We start from the raw sequence: 21,216 nt of genomic DNA on the forward strand, positions 1-21,216 counted from the left end.
CGCTGAAATTGTCTTACTCTTTCAAATGACTGCTCAACTTGTTGACTGCTAAATCCACATAGCAGACATTGTGGGCTAGGTTAGGAATGCTGTGCAGCACTTGTAGCACAACATTTTTACATGGCGTCATTACGTCATGTACCTACGTTACAGTGGGGCAAAAAAGTATTTAGTCAGTCACCAATTGTGCAAGTTCTCCCACTTAAAAAGATGAGAGAGGCCTGTAATTTTCATCATAGGTACACTTCAACTATGACAGACAAAATGAGGGGGGGGAAATCCGGAAAATCACATTGTAGGATTTTTAATGAATTTATTTGCAAATTATGGTGGAAAATAAGTATTTGGTCACCTACAAACAAGCAAGATTTCTGGCTCTCACAGACCTGTAACTTCTTCTTTAAGAGGCTTCTCTGTCCTCCACTCGTTACCTGTATTAGTGGCACCTATTTGAACTTGTTATCAGTATAAAAGACACTTAACAAAGCCTACCATCAGTAACACACTACGCCGCCAGGGACTCAAATCCTGCAGTGCCAGACGTGTCCCCCTGCTTAAGCCAGTACATGTCCAGGCCCGTCTGAAGTTTGCTATGAGCATTTGGATGATCCAGAAGAAGATTGGGAGAATGACATATGGTCAGATGAAACCAAAATATAACTTTTTGGTAGAAACTCAACTCGTTGTGTTTGGAGGACAAAAAATGCTGAGTTGCATCCAAAGAACACCATACCTACTGCGAAGTATGGGGGTGGAAACATCATGCTTTGAGGCTGTTTTTCTGGAAAGGGACCAGGACGACTGATCCGTGTAAAGGAAAGAATGAATGGGGCCATGTATCGTGAGAGTTTGAGTGAAAACCTACTTCCATCAGCAAGGGCATTGAAGATGAAAGGTGGCTGGGTCTTTCAGCATGACAATGATCCCAAACACACCGCCCGGTCAACGAAGGAGTGGCTTCGTAAGAAGCATTTCAAGGTCCTGGAGTGGCCTAGCCAGTCTCCAGATCTCAACCCCATAGAACATCTTTGGAGGGAGTTGAAAGTCCGTGTTGCCCAGCAACAGCCCCAAAACATCACTGCTCTAGAGGAGATCTGCATGGAGGAATGGGCCAAAATACCAGCAAGTGTGTGAAAACCTTGTGAAGACTTACAGAAAACGTTTGACCTCTGTCATTGCCAACAAAGGGTATATAACAAAGTATTGAGATAAACTTCTATTATTGACCAAATACTTACTTTCCACCATAATTTGCAAATAAATTCATTAAAAATCCTACAATGTGATTTTCTGGATTTTTTTTCTCTCTCATTTTGTCTGTCATAGTTGAAGAAAATGATGAAAATTACAGGCCTCTCATCTTTTTAAGTGGGAGAACTTGCACAATTGGTTGCTGACTAAATACTTTTTACCCCACTGTATATAGGTATGCACGTAACCTTTGACATCGGTTTTGTACATCGGCATTAATCTAGACATCGGCTAATACTAATGTTGGCATTATTAGCTAATATCGTCTGATTCCGATGTGTTCACCGATATTTCGTGCATCCCTATAAATTACATTGTTGTTTTGTCTATTCATCGCTTCTGATAGATCTGAAAATTATGCAATACCATGAATTGTATGAGGGATGTCCCCGGTTTAACCTGGACACATAAATAGTAGGAATTTGCGCTGGCTTCAGCCATGACTGCACATCGAGTGCAGGTGCGAGCGTGTGTGTGTTTCACTGTCCAATCCAAGGCTTGAACATGATCTGAGCGTGTGATCTGAGGCTGTTTGGTCTCTTGGGCATCAATTTGGGAAAGCCGACAGTGGATTATAAACAAATAGCCGCGTATATTGGCCCAAAAAATAACATCAGTTTTATTTCATGTTTTTCCCTGTGTGTGGAGAAAAGTGAGGCTGGGCATCCGTTAAACAGTAGTTGAACTTTGTCCAGCCTAATGATTTAAATACTTCCTTTTTGTTCCTCCTTAGGCTCTCTGTCTGGTTCCTGACCTATTTAGTGTTTTATATGCTGTTTAATCTGAAATGATGTTCGCTTCTTACATTCACCATTTCAAGTTTATTCAAATACTTTTCATTCAAATCCGTATGGTTTGGTTTCAATATTTGAACCAATTGGTAGTCACAAAAATAGATGGGTGTTGGTTAAATTGTGATTTTAATGAATGGTGTGGATTTGGAGCGGGAGTTTACTCTCTTTCTTGACCGCAGAGCAGGTTTTAGCATTGCGCATCGCTCCATGAGCTTCCAACAGCTGAACTGCTCCACACACACACACACACACACAGTCATTATCAGTGTAGCCTGGGAACTTTGATCCGGACACATTAACTGCTGCATGCTGGAGAAATCCTTATCGCATTCAAGGGCTGGGTTTAATGTGAGTCTGTGGATGGTTCCCACGGATGGCATAGATAAAGGTTATGACCTTCAGCTGCAATCTGAGTAGCTGCAGAGTCTGATGGATTTACCTGGTACTGGACCAGGTGAGGGAGAGTCATTGATGTTTCTCAGTCAATAGGTAGGATATTGTTTTGATGTAAAAATGAAATGTGCATATATATACAGTTGAAGTTGGAGGTTTACCTACACTTAGGTTGGAATCATTAACTCATTTTCAACCACTCCTTTCTTGTTAACAAACTATAGTTTTGGCAAGTCGGTTAGGACATCTACTTTGTGCATGACACAGGTATTTTTTCCAACAATTGTTTACAGACAGATTATTTCATTTATCTCAACTCCAGTGGGTCAGAAGTTTACATACACTAAGGTGACTGAACCTTTAAACGGCTTGGAAAATTCCAGAAAACGATGTCATGGCTTTAGAAGCTTCTGATAGGCTAAGTGACATAATTTGAGTCAATTGGAGGTGTACCTGTATTTCAAGGCCTACCTTCAAACTCCGTGCCTCTTTGCTTGACATCATGGGAAAATCAAAAGAAATCAGCCAAGACAATAGTATGCAAGTATAAACACCATGGGACCACGTAGCCGTCATACCGCTCAGGAAGGAGACGCGTTCGGTCTCCTAGAGATGAACGTACTTTGGTGCGAAAAGTGCAACGCAATTCCAGAACAGCAGCAAAGGACCTTGTGAAGATGCTGGAGGAAGCAAGTACAAAAGTATCTATATCCACAGTAAAATGAGTCCTATATCGCCATAAACTGAAAGGTCGCTCAGCAAGGAAGAAGCCACTGCTCCAAAACCGCCATAAAAATGCCAGACAATGGTTTGCAACTGCACATGGGGACGAAGATCGTACTTTTTTGGAGAAATGTCCTCTGGTCTGATGACACAAAAATATAACTGTTTGGCCATAATGACCATCGTTGTGTTTGAAGGAAAAAGGGGGATGCTTGCAAGCCGAAGAATACCAGCCCAACCGTGAATCACGGGGGTGGCAGCATCATGTTGTGGGGGTTCTTTGCTGCAGGAGGGACTGGTGCACTTCACAAAATAGATGGCATCATGAGGACGGAAAATGATATATTGAAGCAACATCTCAAGACATCAGTCAGGAAGTTAAAGCTTGGTCGCAAATGGGTCTTCCAAACGGGCAATGACCCCAAGCATACTTCCAAAGTTGTGGCAAAATGGCTTAAGGACAACACAGTCAATGTATTGGAGTGGCCATCACAAAGCCCTGACCTCAATCCTATGGAAAATTTGTGGGCAGAACTGAAAGTGTGTGCGAGCAAGGCGGCCTACAAACCTGACTCAGTTACACCAGCTCTGTAAGGAGGAATGGGCCAAAATTCACCCAACATATTGTGGGACACTTGTGGTAGGCTACCTAAAACTTTTGACCCAAGTTAAACAATTTAAAGGCAATGCTACCAAATACTAATTGAGTGTATGTTAACTTCTGACCCACTGGGAATGTGATGAAAGAAATAAAAGCTGAAATAAATGTTCTCTACTATTATTTCAGTCTTAAAATAAAGTGGTGATCCAAGCTGACCTAAGACAGGGAATTTTTACTGTATGCTTCAGACTTCAACTGTATATATAATTCTTACCGATAGACCCTATTTCAAATCAAATTTTACAAGTCACATACACGTGATTAGCAGATGTTTTTGTGGGTGTAGCCAAATGTTTGTGCTTCTAGCTCCGACAGTGCAGTAATATCTAACAATTAATATCTAAGAAATTACACAACATATTCACACAAATCTATGTAGGAATGAATTAAGACTATATACATATGGACGAGCGATGTCAGAGCGGAACGAATTAAGATATAGTATAGAAAACAGTATATACACATGCCATGAGTAATGCCAGATATATAAACATTAAGTGACTAAGATACCGTAGAATACTATTGAATACTGTATACTCATATGAGATGAGTAGTGCAAGATATGTAAACATTACCATTGCCAGTGATTCCTAGTCTATGCCTTTTGGCAGCAGCCTCTAATGTGCTAGTGATGGCTGTTTTAACAGTCTGATGGCCTTGAGATAGAAGCTGCTTTTCAGTCTCTCGGCCCCAGCTTTGATGCACCTATTCTGACCTCATCTTCTGGATGATGGCGGGGTGAACAGGCAGTGGCTCGGGTGGTTGATGTCCTTGATGATCTTTTTGGCCTTCCTGTGACATATTTAGCATGTTTTTGACCAACATTAGGCCTTTATGCTTAACCATCATAAATGGTAAGTACAGTATATTGTGTTATGACAAAATTACTAGCCTGTTTTTCTAATTTGAACCTTTTTTAGCACAGCCTACATTTTTCCCTCTGTACTGGAGGTTGATCCATTTCAGGTTTTACTGGTGTTACCTCTGCGAAGGCTGCCTCCACTGAAGATTAACCTAATTTAATTACTTCTGTGCATAATAGGGTGATGGGCGTAGAATACGCATCATGACTAGGTGAGAGGGGCCTCATCGGAATAAGGTGATTGTGTGAAATTCGTGCCATGTCCTAAACGGAGCCTGCGGTTGGTTGGACAGGGTATCGCGGGCTGGGTGGAGCTTCTTATATGCCTGCAACTGGTTAGACTGGGAGGGTTGGTCTTAAAGGGCTCTGTAACAGGAGTCCTGTTTCCAGCGCTCTGCTCCACACCGCCATGCCTGGCGAGCAATATGGCTCAGGGTCATCCATGAGAATGTGGATTTGTTTGTATCACCGCATGTGTGTTAGAGAGCCCCTCTTGCTTGCCTGGTTGTATAGGTGGAATAAATATGTCAAATTCAACGGTGAGAATTAGGGATGCACCTATATGACATTTTTGGCCGATATCCAATATTTTCCTTGCCAAAAAACACTATACCGATAACTGATATTTAGAATTTGAGTGGCATTATAGTACAGTTAAATAGTTGGAACACACACACTGACCAAAAGATTTTTGTTTCACTTGCTGTGCTGTTTCATGGTTCAGTCATTTAATTTTCACCCAGGATTTCCTCATACATGCCAAGCAGTGAAGTTTCATCTCTGTCTGTTGCCTCTTCTGTCGTGGGTCCTCTTCCTCGGTGCCAACTGTCACTGTGTCCGTTTCCATCTTGTCCATCTGTGTCTGTAACATTTCACGTAAACCCTGTTTCGAAGTAGCGGTCCTTGTACCTAGCATCAAGCATGGTGGCGACACAGTAAAGGCTCAGAGAATACCACCGACTCGCTTGTTCAGAGCCTCTAGTAGAGTACTTTTGCAAGTTTTAACCCGACGGTCTGTGTCGGCAGTTTTATTTAGCAGGCGTTTCAATGCCATGACAGAGGGTATGATGTCTGCTGCAGACGCAGCTGGTGAGCTTATTTATCGAGTCAGTTGTTCGAATGGAGCTAGGAGTGTGTTCATGTTCTCAAATGCCATTGACATGGCAGCAGCGGTATGAGAACCAGCACATTCTATACGGCTTTCCTCAGTACAAAATCCTTGTCAACCCACTGTGCTGTCAGACTCCGCATGCACATGGGGCTGACATGGCTGACCCAAATGTCAGTTGTGAAGCTATTAGCATTGACGCTCATGGATATGCGTTTCAACAATACTGTGTAACATCCGGTAGGGCAACACCTGAAAAATAGCGCCCTACTTGGTTGTGTGTACTGGGGATCATGGTGCTGGACCAGTTGGCGAAAGCCAACATCATCCATGACAGAGAACGGTTGATTGTCAAGGGCAATGAATTCCAATTTCTTGCCGTTAATGGATTAGTACAATGCAGTAAATTATAGTATACTCAACTCTAGAGTACTGTACCATACAGGACTGTACTGAACTATACTCAACTTTTTAAAAAAAAATTAAGATCTTTACTGTACGGTGCTCTTAACACGTGTAAAACATAAACGTCTATGATTGATTTGAACCAATCATGGATGTCTATGTATGGGCCAAATCAAGGCTGGACTGGACCAAAAATAAACATCGGTGGACATTGAAATTAATGCCGGCCCAGATCTTATCAAAAACATATTCTTTGGACATTGAAATCAAGGCCAGGGCCGACTGACCAAATTTCATTCACTTTTCAACTTCCATTGACGTCCGGTGTTGGTTGGTGCTTAGATGCGGGTTACAATAAATGGAAAGAGAGGGGGCTTGTGTATGTGTGTGAGCGAGACACCAAAGAGTGCCTACAGCAGCACCTAGATCTTCTGTCAGATCTGGCACCTGACAGTAAATCTCAGTAAGACAAAACATAATGGTGTTCCAAAAAAAAGGTCCAGTTGCCAGGACCACAAATACCAATTCCGTCTAGGCACCGTTGTCCTTGAGCACACAAACGACACCTACCTAGGCCTAAACAGCAGCACCACCGGTAACTTTCACAAAGCTGTGAACGATCTGAGACAAGGTAAGAAGGACAAAGGAATGTAAATTTGACATCCCAATTAGGATCTGTCTAAAAACACAGTGGGGCAAAAAAGTATTTAGTCAGCCACCAATTGTGCAAGTTCTCCCACTTAAAAATATGAGAGAGGCCTGTAATTTTCATCATAGGTACACTTCAACTATGGCAGACAAAATGAGAAGGAAAAAATCCAGAAAATTACATTGTAGGATTTTTTTATGAATTTATTTTCAAATTATGGTGGAAAATAAGTATTTGGTCACCTACAAACAAGCGAGATTTCTGGCTCTCACAGACCTGTAACTTCTTTAAGAGGCTCCTCTTTCCTCCCCTCATTACCTGTATTAATGGCACCTGTTTGAACTTGTTATCAGTATAAAAGACACGTGTCCACAACCTCAAACAGTCACACTCCTAACTCCACTATGGCCAAGACCAAAGAGCTGTCAAAGGACACCAGAAACAAAATTGTAGACCTGCACCAGGCTGGGAAGACTGACTCTGCAATAGGTAAGTAGCTTGGTTTGCAGAAATCAACTGTGGGAGCAATTATTATGGGAGCAACTGTGGGAGCAATTATTATTATTATTATTGGGGCGACAGGGTAGCCTAGTGGTTAGAGCGTTGGACTAGTAACCAAAAGACTGCAAGTTCAAATCCCCAAGCTGACAAGGTACAAATCTGTCGTTCTGCCCCTGAACAGGCAGTTAACCCACTGTTCCTAGGCCGTCATTGAAGATAAGAATTTGTTCTTAACTGACTTGCCTAGTTAAATAAAGGTAAAATAAAAATAGGAAATGGAAGACATACAAGACCACTGATAATCTCCCCCGATCTGGGGCTCCACGCAAGATCTCACCCCGTGGGGTCAAAATGATCACAAGAACGGTGAGCAAAAATCCCACGCGGGGGGACCTAGTGAATGACCTGCAGAGAGCTGGGACCAAAGTAACAAAGCCTACGCCGCCAGGGACTCAAATCCTGCAGTGCCAGATGTGTCCCCCTGCTTAAACCAGTACATGTCCAGGCCCGTCTGAAGTTTGCCAGAGAGCATTTGGATGATCCAGAAGAAGAAGGAGAATGTCATATGGTCAGATGAAACCAAAATATAACATTTTGGTAAAAACATAACTCGTCGTTTTCGGAGGACAAAGAATGCTGAGTTGCATCCAAAGAACACCATACCTACTGTGAAGCATGGGGGTGGAAACATCATGCTTTGGGGCTGTTTTTCTGCAAAGGGCCAAGGACGACTGATTTGTGTAAAGGAAAGAATGAATGGGGCCATGTATCGTGAGATTTTGAGTGAAAACCTCCTTCCATCAGCAAGGGCATTGAAGAGGAAACGTGGCTGGGTCTTTCAGCATGACAATGATCCCAAACACACCGCCCGTGCAACGAAGGAGTGGCTTCGTAAGAAGCATTTCAAGGTCCTGGAGTGGCCTAGCCAGTCTCCATATCTCAACCCCATAGAAAATCTTTAGAGGGAGTTGAAAGTCTGTGTTGCCCAGCAACAGCCCCAAAACATCATTGCTCTAGAGGAGATCTGCATGGAGGAATGGGCCAAAATACCAGCAACAGTGTGTGAAAACCTTGTGAGGACTTACAGAAAACATTTCACCTCTGTCATTGCCAACAAAGGGTATATAACAAAGTATTGAGAAACTTTTGTTATTGACCAAATACTTATTTTCCACCATCATTTGCAAATTAATTAATAAAAAAAATTACAACGTGAGTTTCTGGAATTTTTTCTCAAGTGTACCTATGATGAAAATTACAGGCCTCATCTTTTTAAGTGGGAAAACTTGCACAATTGGTGGCTGACTAAATACTTTTTTGCCCCACTCTAGATGAATCAGTTATAGAACCCATTGCCCTTTATGGTTGAGATCGTATAACCAAGAATTCACAAAATGGGACAAACACCCAATTGAGACTCTGCAAACCCCCCCCCCCCCGTGTACAACGTACATCGGCAAATAATGCACGCAGAGCAGAAGTAGGCCGATACCCAATAATGATCAAAATCCAGAAAAGAGCCGTTTAAATTCTACAACAACTTAAAAGGAAGCGATTCCCAAGCCTTCCATAACAAAGCCATCACATACAGAGAGATTACCCTAGAGAAGAATCCCTAAGCAAGTGGGTCATGGGGCTCTGTTCACAAAAAGAGCCCCAGGACAGCAACAGCAACACAATTAGACCCAACCAAATCACGAGAAAACAAAAACATAATTACTTGACACATTACTCTGTTTTCTGTTAAATTCTTTCCAAACTGGAATGATATTTGGCCCTGAAAGAGAGTACACAGTGGCAGAATACCTGACCACTATGACTGACCTTAAGGAAAGTTTAAGGAAAGAGAGACATATTTCCCTTGATTACACAGACCCACAAAGATTTCGAAAACAAATCAAATGTTGATAAACTTCCATATATATTGGGTGAAATACCGCAGTGTGCCATCACAGCAGCAATATTTTGTCACCTGTTGCTACAAGAAAAGGGCAACCAGTGAAGAACAAACACCATTGTAAATACAACCTATATTTGTGTTTATTTATTTCCCCTTTGTACATTAACTATTTGCCCGTTATAACACTATACATAGCCATATGACATTTTGTAATGTCGATTCATTTGAAACCTTTGAGTTTACTGTTAATTTTTGATTGTTTAGTTCACTTTTGATTGTATTTGCGAGAGGGAGAGAGCCAGCTTTGACCACCAGCGTTTAACATAATAATATGCCAATTTAAGGGAAGACTGGTTTGTGACTACTGATTTCCCATTGTAGCCATTTCAATTGCAGTAATTCCTTTACTGATTTTAAGGAAATTTTGTTACCAATTTGTTTAAATTCAAGTTTTTAATAATTAAGAAACCAAATAGATATGGTTTCTACCTGGTTACTTCTGTGAACTTTCAATATCCTCCCTCAATAGCGAGAGAAATTAGAAAATATCTTAAAGATATGTGGGCTTTTGGTAACATAATTAAGGCACAGGCCAATGTTTATTAAACAAAATATGTGTTGATATTAGTTGGCAGTGTCTTTACTTCTGCATTATTATGTTTTGATATATTTCAAATGCATTTTAAGACTTTTCTGTCTGTTTGACCAGAAACCAAAGCCTTTGATTATTCCTAATTTTGAGGATGGAAAATGGTTTTAAGTTATGTATGCCTTCATTTCTCAAAAATGCAGACTCCTAGCTTTTATTTGGCACCAGATTTGACATGAACTTCACATGTTGGTGCTCATGGGGCCTTTTTTTTACATGGAAAGGACCAGAGGTTAAAAACATGCTATACTGTATGCAAAGGAAGTAGCCTAAGTCACGAGTAAATGTGTGCTATGAATGTTTCGTGGTTTCTCTCTCTCCTGCTCTATGACATCACCTTGTGAATGAACATTCTAGAGGTGTCTGGAATCAGTGGTGTATGACTGCTCTGTTCCTCCTCCCTAACCCTGGTCTACGTCTGAACTGGGACCCTATGTCCGTAGTATAGGCCACAGTGCATTACTTTTGACCCTGGCTGCATCAAACATCCTCCAGAATGTTCTCTGTAGTCTACTTGGTGCCTTGTGTAGAGTGAGGTTGTGCTGAGTCATCCAAACTATAACCTCGTTTGGAGAGTGTAGGACGGGACTTCCCCAGACAGCCTAACTCCCTAATTTCTGTCCCTCCCTGCTGACTCTCAAAGGCTTAAGTTGATGAAAGGCTTTTCTATGTAGAGACACTTGGGAAAGCACCCATTAAGAAACCCTGGGCTGCAGTAGCTGATACAAGAGGTAACTGGCAGCTCTGGTAGACTATGTACCAAGTTGTTCTTGTCACACAGTTTTAGGCTAAGATGAATCTGATTTGTCCTATGTAACTCGGGCCATGTATGCATCTTAATTTTGCGAGGTACATTCAATTTATATAGCCCTACTTGAATCAATCTGTCATTCACCCCCCCCCCCCGTTTACTAGGGGATTGTGAACACATACATTGAACAGGGAGGGGTTGTACCGTAGCCTACTTGTTTTCTACTGTAGTGGATTATTTGATTGAGGTTTGGTGAACTGAGATTGAACCTGGCTGCTGTATTAGTAATGTGCTACTAGCAGGAGGCTGGGTTAGCTCCTCCCTACACACAGCTTCTCCTTTAGGCAGACAGGCTGTGTCTGGGTCCCAAATGGTACCCTACTCCCTATACAGTGCACTGCTTTTGACCAGGGCCCATTAGGAAATAGGGTGCCAGTCGGTGCATATCCTTTGAGTTTCACTGTAAATGTTTCTTGAGTTTGTGTGCCTGGACATATTTAGAAGGAACCACTTTACAGAGCAAGATCTGACTAGCTATGTGACAAATTTAATATTTTGCTTAATGTTTCAACTAGAGGTCGACCGATTTATGATTTCTTTCAACGCCGATACCGATTATTGGAGGACCAAAAAAGCCGATACCGATTTATTTTTAATTTAAAACTTCTCCCAGGTAAGAAGTTTTAGGTTGTAGTTATTATTGGAATTATATGACTATTTCCCTCTATACCATTTGTATTTCATTAACCTTTGACTATTGGATGTTCTTATAGGCACTTTAGTATTGCCAGTGTAACAGTATAGCTTCCGTCCCTCTCCTCGCTCCTCCCTGGGCTCGAACCAGCAACACAACGACAACAGCCACCATCGAAGCAGCGTTACCCATGCAGAGCTAGGGGAACAACTACTAGAAGGCTCAGAGCGAGTGATGAAACACTATTAGCGCGCGCTAACTAGCCAGCCATTTCACTTCGGTTACACCAGCCTCATCTCGGGAGTTGATAGGCTTGAAGTCATAAACAGCGCATTGGTTGACGCACAACGAAGAGCTGCTGGCAAAACGCACGAAAGTGCTGTTTGAATTAATGTTTACCCACCTGCTTCTGCCTACCACCGCTCAGTTAGATACTTGTATTCTCAGTCAGATTATATGCAACGCAGTACACGCTAGATAATATCTAGTAATATCATCAACCATGTGTTGTTAACTAGTGATTATGATTGATTGTTTTTTTATAAGATAAGTTTAATGCTAGCTAGCAACTTACCTTGGCTAACTGCATTCACGTAACACTCCTTGTGGAGTGCAACGAGAGAGAGGCAGGTCGTTATTGCGTTGGACGAGTTAACTGTAAGGTTGCAAGATTGGATCCCCCGAGCCGACATGGTGTAAATCTGTCGTTCTGCCCCTGAACATGGCAGTTAACCCACCATTCCTAGGCCGTCATTGAGAATAAGAATGTGTTCTTACCTTTATTTAACTAGGCAGGTCAGTTATTAATTATTATTTAAAAAAAGAAATCGGCGCTTCAAAAATTCCAATTTCCGATTGTTATGAAAACTTGAAATCGGCCCTAATTAATCGGCCATTCCGATTAATCGGCCGACCTCTAGTTTCAACTGCTGTTTTTAAAAAAAATCAGTTTTCCATTAAAATTTCAAGAAATATTCATAACATTCCACACCAATTCACAATGCAGAATAATGGTCCTCTTATGCATGTACAGTGCTTGAGTTGGGCAGGAGCTCACCGGAGGCGAGTACCGGCACTTCACATTTTCTACTGCTTGAGCTCCTGCACCTTTTTAAAGAATATTATCTCAAGAGTATTGTGGCGCTCCTGTACCTAAATATAAACAGTACTGGCATCTATTCCAGTCCAAGTCAAGCACTGCATATGTATGACCGCTAGGGTCGGGCAATGAAATTATGTCTACCTCAATTTTTATACAAATACACTTGATAGCTCTGCGGCGTGTTTGTTTGTAAGGTTGCACTACAGCTTTTTAAATGCCGACACTAAGGGCATTTTTACTTGTCTGTAAAGTAATGCCGCTTCTGAAGCGGAATTCATGTCTATCTCTAGACAACCAGAACTGTCAATCAAATAATTTTGAGCTGCCTGTGCAGACCGCTCTCTCCTAAAAAAAAAGTGCCTCAAAGTTAGTTAAATACAGTGACTTACCAAGACATTCAGTGGAATTGACTCCTAAGATTTTGTATTTTTGGAATGGAGGTGACTGATTACTTGTACTTCCGAGAACACAAACGAACACAAGTGAACTAGCAAGGGACTGTGAGAGAGAGGAGGGGCACTGTTTAGATAGGCATAGTGCAGGGTTCTGTTTCTATCTATCGGCAATCAAAGTTGTATCTCGCAATGGTGTGCTGTAATTTTGCAATTTCTTGCCTCGTAACTTTAGTAAAACAGGGCCTATCGTCATTAAATAGGCTAGGATGTTCTACATGCAACAGGCAGACTGAACACACACTCACATCATTAGCGAAGAGAGAGCAGGCTGATTTGAATTTTGTGGGTGACTTGGGCAGGAGATTTAATTCACTGTTCAAATACTATCAATATTTATTTTCCTGATATTCACAATAAACAAAATTGACCAATCACATTGATGCAAACAGCTGAGGTGTAATCATAAGCTAATAATTAGCCAAAACAATAGTTTCTATTGGATAAATTCGGGTAGGTCCCTTCCCGCTTCGTTACGTTTGTTTCCATCTAGGAAATGTTTTGCAACATAATGTAATAAATACGTCTCAGACAGTGCGCAGGTGTTTCCAGGGTGCTATAGCAGCACATTTTTTTTTGGCTAAGAGTAGCCTAGGCTAACAACAAAGGTGAAAGAGAAGTCTGATGTTTCCCATCATAAAACTGATTTTGTTTTTAAAAAATAAACAAATTCTGACAAGTTTTTTTTGTATTGATCTGCCAGCAGGTCTTGAGGACTCACCATTGGTGTGTGTGCCTGTAGGCTAATTGCTATTTGAAGTTGGGAAAATAGCCTACAGTTGTCAGGGCTGACCATAGGGCTTCATGCACTATGATAATAAAAATACCTTTTCATGTAAAATGCAACCCATAGCCCATAAGAGTGAAAATGAGCTTGAAAATAAAGCAATTACTTTGTGAGTCCTCAGAACTGTCGGCTACATTTACAGTGCACAACTGTAAACAATGACTGTCAACACCACGTTGCGTCTGAAGCAGCAGTAGCTCAACGAGCCTCAAGTAAACACTACATTATAAAGTTTTGTTTTATTCGATTAAGCATTTCAAATGTCATAGTATGTCCTTGTGTGTAACAATGTAACTTTGACAATATAATTTAGATTAAGCTTTTTCATTGTTAAAATAGGCCTAAAAATGATCTCCAAAAATGGAATACTCTCAATTGTTCTAATACGAACCGTCCGTTCGGATATCCGGATATTTGATTAGCCGTGCCCATCCCCAGAGAGAGAGAGAGTGTGTGTGTGTGTGTGTTTGGTAATCATGCGTGTATTAAACATCTTCTATCATTTCCTTCACCTTTAAATAGACCTAATGTCTGCCCTGCTCTTGCTAGGTGCTGCTATTTCATTGGCTCTGGGCTCTGGCTATTGTCTCAGTTGATATTTGACACAGCTGCATGGTTCTAGTGTGACGTGACTAAATGCCAAGCTACAGTAACACTCCTCTTTAAAGAGATGCTTGGGTTGACTCATAACCCGCAGTCCCCGCTGTTACATCTGTGGCTCGGTCGTGTTTATGGTCATGAAATGTTGTGTGGAGGAAGGGCAAGGTGGAGGCTGGTGGGTTGAATAAAGGGAAAACATTATTCTTGTGCAATTTATATCTATAGGCTACATTGAAGCTGTGAAATGGAGAGTTGAAAATAAGAGGGGGGGGAGCAGAAAAGTAATGTCTGGGAACGATTTGGGTATGTGGTGATTGTGAGGTGCTATACAAATTCAACAGGCACAAGACAGGGACTTCAAATAGGCCTATGGCACGACAAGGGAGTTGTAGCCTACTGTTCAGATGGGATAAATGGAAACTGAAATCTGCACACCAACTGTTGGTCTATAACCTCTCACATAGACTTTAATATTAATTCCTGCAGAATAAGGCATTTCTTGCAGTAAAATAAAACCAAATGTAGGCCACATTTTGACTTGGGAACAGGAGTGGAGAAATATGATCTCTTTCATTCAGCATCGAGAGAATGAAAATGCGCTGTTAGCACCTTTACAGACGGTCTATGTTTATCAGCATCATAAAGCTGATAGTATTTCAACCACAAAATCCAAAAGGAACTGAAATCTTATCAGAAACATGTTAGGTTGTTTTCACAGCTTTCTGTTTCCTTACAATCGGTCAAACTGATGTCATTTGGACATTTTAATTTTCTCCCTGGTCCCTAAAAGGTTTTGCTCCTTGGAAGAATCAGAGATGACAGAGAACTTTACCGACGTCAACTAGATTGAAGCATTCACTCTATCGATTTATGATATTCTGGTAAGCAATGGTTTATTTAGTATTCTAGGGCAACATACTGTGTAATGACAGAAGATAAACAACATGTATCCAATTATAGACAAGCTGACTAACATGGCCTACCAAAATGTTGGAAATTATAAGCATAAACATATCTAAATCCTGCACCCTACTAGTCCACAGGCCTCAGATTAGTCTCCCCCCCGCAACAGCCAGTGAAAGTGCAGGGCGCCATATTGAAAACAACTAAAATCCTCATAATTAAAATTCCTCAAGCATACAAGTATTTTACACAATTTTAAAGATAACATTCTCGTTAATCCAGCCACAGTGTCTGAATATAAAAAGGATTTACAGCGAAAGCACCACAAACAATTGTTAGGTCACAGAAAAACAAGTCACAGAAAAACACAGCCATTTTTTCCAGCCAAAGAAAAAAGCAGAAATGGAGATAAAAATAGAGATAAAATGAATCACTAACCTTTGATGATCTTCATCAGATGACACTCATAGGACTTCATTTTACACACTACATTACATGTATGTTTTGTCTGATAAAGTTCATATTTTAAAAAAAAAATTTTTTTAAACAATCTGAGTTTACATTGGCCTGTTACATTCAGTAGTTTTAAAACATGCGGTGATATTGCAGAAATACTCATAATAAACATTGATAAAGATATTACTATTATACATGGAATTTTTAGATAAACTTCTTCCTAATGCAACAGCTGTGTCAGATTTATTTTTTAAAAACTTTACGGAGATAGCAAACCATGCAATAATCTGAGTACAGCCTTTTGACAACAAAGCACCTAAAAAGATACCCGCCATATTAGGCAGTCAACATTACTCAGAAATACCATTTTAAATATTCACTTACCTTTGATGATCTTCATCATAATGCACTCCCAGGAATCCCAGTTCCACCATAAATGTTTTGATTTGTTTGATAATGTTCATCAGTTATGTCCAAATATCTTCTTTTGTTTAGGGCGTTTGGTAAACAAATCCAAAAGCGTGTTCAGGTCGTGCCGAACGTCGGACCAAAAGTTCCGTTACAGCCCGTAGAAACATGCCAACCTAAGTATGGAATCAATCTTCAGGATGTTTTTAACATAAAAAGTTAATTCATCTTCCAACCGGACAATTCCTTTGTCTGTAGAAATGAAGTGGAACGTAGCTACCTTTCACGTGAGCGCGCCAGACCGAGGCTGTGGCACTCTGCCAGACCACTCACTCAAAGAGCCCTTATGAGCCCCTCCTTTAGAGTAGAATCCTCAAAACAGGTTCTAAATACTGTTGACATCTAGTGTAAGCCTTGGGAAGTGAAACATAACTAATATCCCACTATATCTTCAATGGGGGCTGAGTTGAAAAACTACAAACCTCAGATTTCCCACTTCCTGGTTGGATTTTTCTCAGGTTTTCTCCTGCCATATGAGTTTTGTTACACTCACAGACCTCATTTAAACAGTTTTATAAACGTCAGAGTGTTTTCTATCCAATACTAATAATAATGTGCATATACAGTGGGGGGGGTGTTTAGTCAGCCACCAATTGTGCAAGTTGCAAGTAAATAAATTAAACATTTTACAATGTGATTTTCTGGATTTTTTTCCCTCATTTTGTCTGTCATAGTTGAAGTGTACCTATGATGAAAATTACAGGCCTCATCTTTTAAGTGGGAGAACTTGCACAATTGGTGGCTGACTAAATACTTTTTTGCCCCACTGTATTAGCATCTGGGACAGAGTAGGAGGCAGTTCACTCTGGGCACGCTATTCATCCAAAAGTGAAAATGCTGCCCCCTATCCCAAAAAGGTTAAAGTGGGGCCTTCCATCCCCACCTGACCCCTCAACATATGCTAGCAGCAGCACAGATGATGGGTTCAGATTAGCACGGTTAAGTTGACCTCTCATGCATGTCAGGTAAACATACACCTCCAGAATGTTCTAGAATCTGTTCACTACTTAAGCCGTCTCCCCACTCAACCAGCAACATAAGGGAACAGCCGTAGGAAAACTCACCAAAGAGCATTTCTGAAAAGTGCTTCCAGAAATGGCTTTCGATAAACTCAAATGACTCGGGCCTTCCCGTCCCCCTCTTTTACTCTTTCTCTCCCTTACATTTTCCCCCAATTTTGTGAGGAGATATGCCCTGATCTGCATTGCTGTTCAACATTCCCCACCTACCAATCGTGCAGAGCTTTCTGATTGGTTGCACTGACTGTCATTCAGCTTCGATTGATTGTCAGTGTTTTGCTGTCAATAAGATGTGGTTGGCCAGAGGGGGAACAACTTGCTTCCTCACACCTCCCCACCGCCCTACTGCAGTAACTCCTCGTCCCAGCCTATCCATGGCTGTCACATGCAAGGCATTTTGAGTAAAACATTATCACAAGATTAGGATGAATATGACAAGTCCCTCCCCCCCTCGTCAGTTCTTAGCAGCTGGCCTTATTTTGAAGGTGTTGCCATTTGCATTTTCAGTTTCTTTTTGGGAACTTCTTGCCTTTCTGCTTGCTCGCGCTGTTGCTTAAAATATTGCAGCTGCTCAGCGACACATCGATAGGTCAATTTCCTCATTTACTTGTGACTGTTAAGAAAACACCCCCGTTGAGAAACGATCACTATTGCAACATATATGTTTTGAGTCAAATTGGAAAAAGGAATTTAACATCTAGGAAGTAGGAATAGTTTGAATGTCTGGTTTTTGATGTACTTGTTCGATAGCCCAGCAAATGCTTTGCATTTAGCTTGAAGATGAAACATGGGGACATTGTTTTTGCCTTGTAATGAAGACGTAGGCTACACGATTGCATAAGACAAGCCTACGTGATTCTCTACATTATTGCATTTCTTTACGTTATTGCATTCTTTGTTGACAAATGTAATGAAGCTGAACACAACACTGCCTTTTTTTGTGATTTTTAAGCCTAGCCCTAATCTAATAGGAAATGATGGAGCATGTAGCCTATCCTATTATGCAGCTGCACAATGTAACCCAACACCTGTGTCATCCATCACCACACCCTTCGGAGCTGCAGTTTTACAGCACGGCACCCTTTCAGAGCATAATAACACACCAATCTGCTCTCTCTCTATCCCTCTTAGTTTACTTCTCAGAAAATGAATAGTGATTTCATGTAGCGTCTTGTCAGCCTGGCCTGTTTGTATTCATGACTGAACATTTCTTAGCAATATTGGATTTTTCCATTGAGCAGTTATGTAAGAAGAATTTGCACTTGTGAAGCTAGCCAGCCACCTACATATTTTTCCTTCCACCATTAGGATTTACCTGCCTTCTCAGTCTACCCTCCCTTGTTCTTGAATTACATTAGCCAGGCAGCCTGCCAAACATTTAACCAAATTGCACATTGAAACGGTGAGCTTAGCGTGGCTACGGGGTCTTAAAAGCCCCCTCTGAGCTCCACGAGAATACTTTGAAAATACAGATGTGACCCCTGCTAGGGTACTTTCCCATCACACGCGCCCCCCCCCACCGTTAGTCTACTGCTTGGCTGCTGAAATCCCCCTTGTCTGGATGCGTTTCGGTAGGCCTTTGCTCCAGCTAGGGCTCTGACCTACATTTGGTGAGATCAGCTGTTGCCTCTTGTGTCCCATGCAGACATAAATTAAGCTGCATAGCTCCTCTCAATGTAGTTCTGCTGGTAAATGCCCCCCTCCCCCCCACTTCACTCTCTATCCTCCAGCTATGGTTTCATCTACGCACCTGCTCCTCTATGCTCCAGAAACATGTCAGTGATATCTGATGGGTTCATATGTATTCAAAGCTTCAGCAACCGGTTTTCTTGCAGAGTAGTAATGTGGTATTGGGGCCAGATCATTATGACTACTATAGGCAAATTTGAGGCATCACACAGAATCATCTTGGTGTGGTGTAAGACTGGTTTGGATGACCCTGAATGATGATTTGTCAAGGTTGAACATTTGAAATGGCACACGGATGCTGTGCTGTGTTCATGTAAATCTCTGACACAAACTCTCTCTACCCCTCTTTCTCCCTCTCTCCGACTTCCTCCCTCTCCTAGGCTGTCCTCTGGCGAGGCAGTAGGTGGGTGGTGTGCAGCTGGCCTCGGCACCGGGAGAGGCCCCCTCGCCCGCCCCCCCTCCCCCCTGTGCTGCATGGCTGCGATGGCGCCCGCTCTAACCGATGCGCCGGCCGAAGCTCACCGCATCCGCTTCAAACTGGCTCCGCCCTCCTCCAACCTCTCCCCGAGCGGCGTGGAGAGCAACGGCGGCACCAGTCACATCCTCGTCTCCAGCAACGGCGCTGTCAAGCGCAAGGCCTCTGAAGAGCGCGGTCCCCACGGGGGGTCCATCACAGGTAAGGGGAAGGAGGAGTTGACGCGAAGCAACGAGGCTTCTCCCACACCTCTTGGGAAACTACAGCCGCTGGTGGCGTCGTACCTGTGCTCAGACGTGACGGTGACGTCCGTTCCCTCTACCAAGGAGTCACTGAAGCTGCAAGGCGTCCTGCTGCAGAAACACGGCCTTCTGCCCGGCTTCCTGCCCAGGAAACACAAGACACTGGAGCTCTCAGAGGAGCAGCTCAAGAGCATCATGAGTAACAGCAGAGGAGGTGGTCCCCCTGCCCTGTCAAGCCCACTGCCACCGGTCAACGGCGTGGCTAAGAAGTTTGCCAAAAACGGACCGGACCGGGACAGTATGACAACGGTCAATGGAGGTAATACCAGGCCTCCTGCTGGACATGGACTGGACTCCCCGGTGCCCCAACCCAACACGGCTGCCTCTAGAGGAAACTCTCCTATCAATGGGGGTGGGGAGCACCAGCGGCCCACAGGACTGTCCTACAACCCTGCGTTAAACCCTGAACAGCCAGCACCCCCCGCAGCCTCTACCAACACCCCTATGGACTGCCCCGACAGCAAACCCTCCGAACGGCCACCATCGCTGGCCACGGACACATCATCCCTTTCCCCAACGGACCGACAGACCTCTCTGGGTATGGGCAGCCTTGGAGTGGATGTTAAGGAGCGGTCTCAGCAGAGCAAGAGCCGGCAGGGCGAGATTGAGGGGCGTCTACGGCGCCTGAGGAAGCGCCTCCAGGTGGTTCAGGCCAAGCAGGTGGAGCACCACGTCCAACAGCAGCTGGGTGGGCTCCTGGAGAGCACACTTGGGCCACTGGATGCCCTCCGAACTGGCGGGAGACGAGGAGGCCAGGACGCCCCTCTCACCCTGCAGGAGAGGGAGGGGCTTGGGCGATTCCTCAAGGACGGCTCTGTACCGGCGGAGCTGGAGCGCCTGTCCCTCAGCGGCACCACCAACCTGAGGTCCACGGAGAGCGCCTTCGACTCGGACGCCACAGAGAGCAGCTCCGGAGGAGAGACTGACGTGGAGGAGGACGAGCTCACCAAGGTGGACATCGAGCAGCGACACATCTCTCTGTAAGTACCTAATACCTGGACAAAATGTTTATTAGGTATTTTTTTTCAGCAAAACAGAAAATGAATTGGATAAAGACAGAGTGGAATGGGCTTTTTTGAATGGGGGAATGTTTACTAAATTGGAATTTAGGATGGGGAGAAAGCAGACAGTGAGTCAGCGACTGAAGTAGTGGAAAATACAACGATGCTAGAGTGTGTGACAGGGAGGGACTCCATCCAGGCTTGGTTTGTTAGCCACTGGGGATCTGTAGCCTTGTTTTAGCAGTAACACACTGCCAGTTTCAGGGTTCATCTCCAGTTTACCACTCTCTGCTGCTGAAAGTAAGCCCAATCCAGGCCCATTCATGTTACATAAACGCGCGTGTGTGTGCGCTACATCTTCCTGGTCCTGTGTTCATGAGGATGTGGCTTTCACCCTCCTTTGTGTGGAAGGTCACCCTGATGGAAGTGATGGGTAATGAAAGTGAATGTGAAACCCCTGTTGTGTTCTGATGCTGCGGTGCAGTGCTGTCCTCTGCTTCAAACACACTTTTTTTTGTCTTCAGGGATAAGCCTGGATCTAAGGCATTTACCAGAGAAAGAAACCACCTTTTTCAGAGAAGTGAAGGCAGAGATATCCAGAAGAAGCTGGCATGGCCCCAG

At 42.9% G+C, this 21,216-nt stretch overlaps 1 protein-coding gene across 4 annotated transcripts in view; it reads left to right on the plus strand.

Moving 5' to 3' along the window:
• LOC115104028 (KAT8 regulatory NSL complex subunit 1-like) overlaps nucleotides 1-21,216 on the plus strand; it is an 80,015-nt gene that overhangs the window by 12,312 nt on the left and 46,487 nt on the right. For all 4 annotated transcript variants that reach the window (XM_065006408.1, XM_029625167.2, XM_029625169.2 and 1 more), the window contains one exon: nucleotides 19,198-20,574. In XM_065006408.1, the coding sequence (XP_064862480.1) occupies nucleotides 19,292-20,574 (1,283 nt within the window). In that variant the 5' untranslated portion in view covers nucleotides 19,198-19,291. The remainder of the gene's footprint in view (nucleotides 1-19,197; nucleotides 20,575-21,216) is intronic.

Source organism: Oncorhynchus nerka, linkage group LG21 (assembly GCF_034236695.1).
Source record: "Oncorhynchus nerka isolate Pitt River linkage group LG21, Oner_Uvic_2.0, whole genome shotgun sequence".
Classification (NCBI taxonomy): domain Eukaryota; kingdom Metazoa; phylum Chordata; class Actinopteri; order Salmoniformes; family Salmonidae; genus Oncorhynchus; species Oncorhynchus nerka.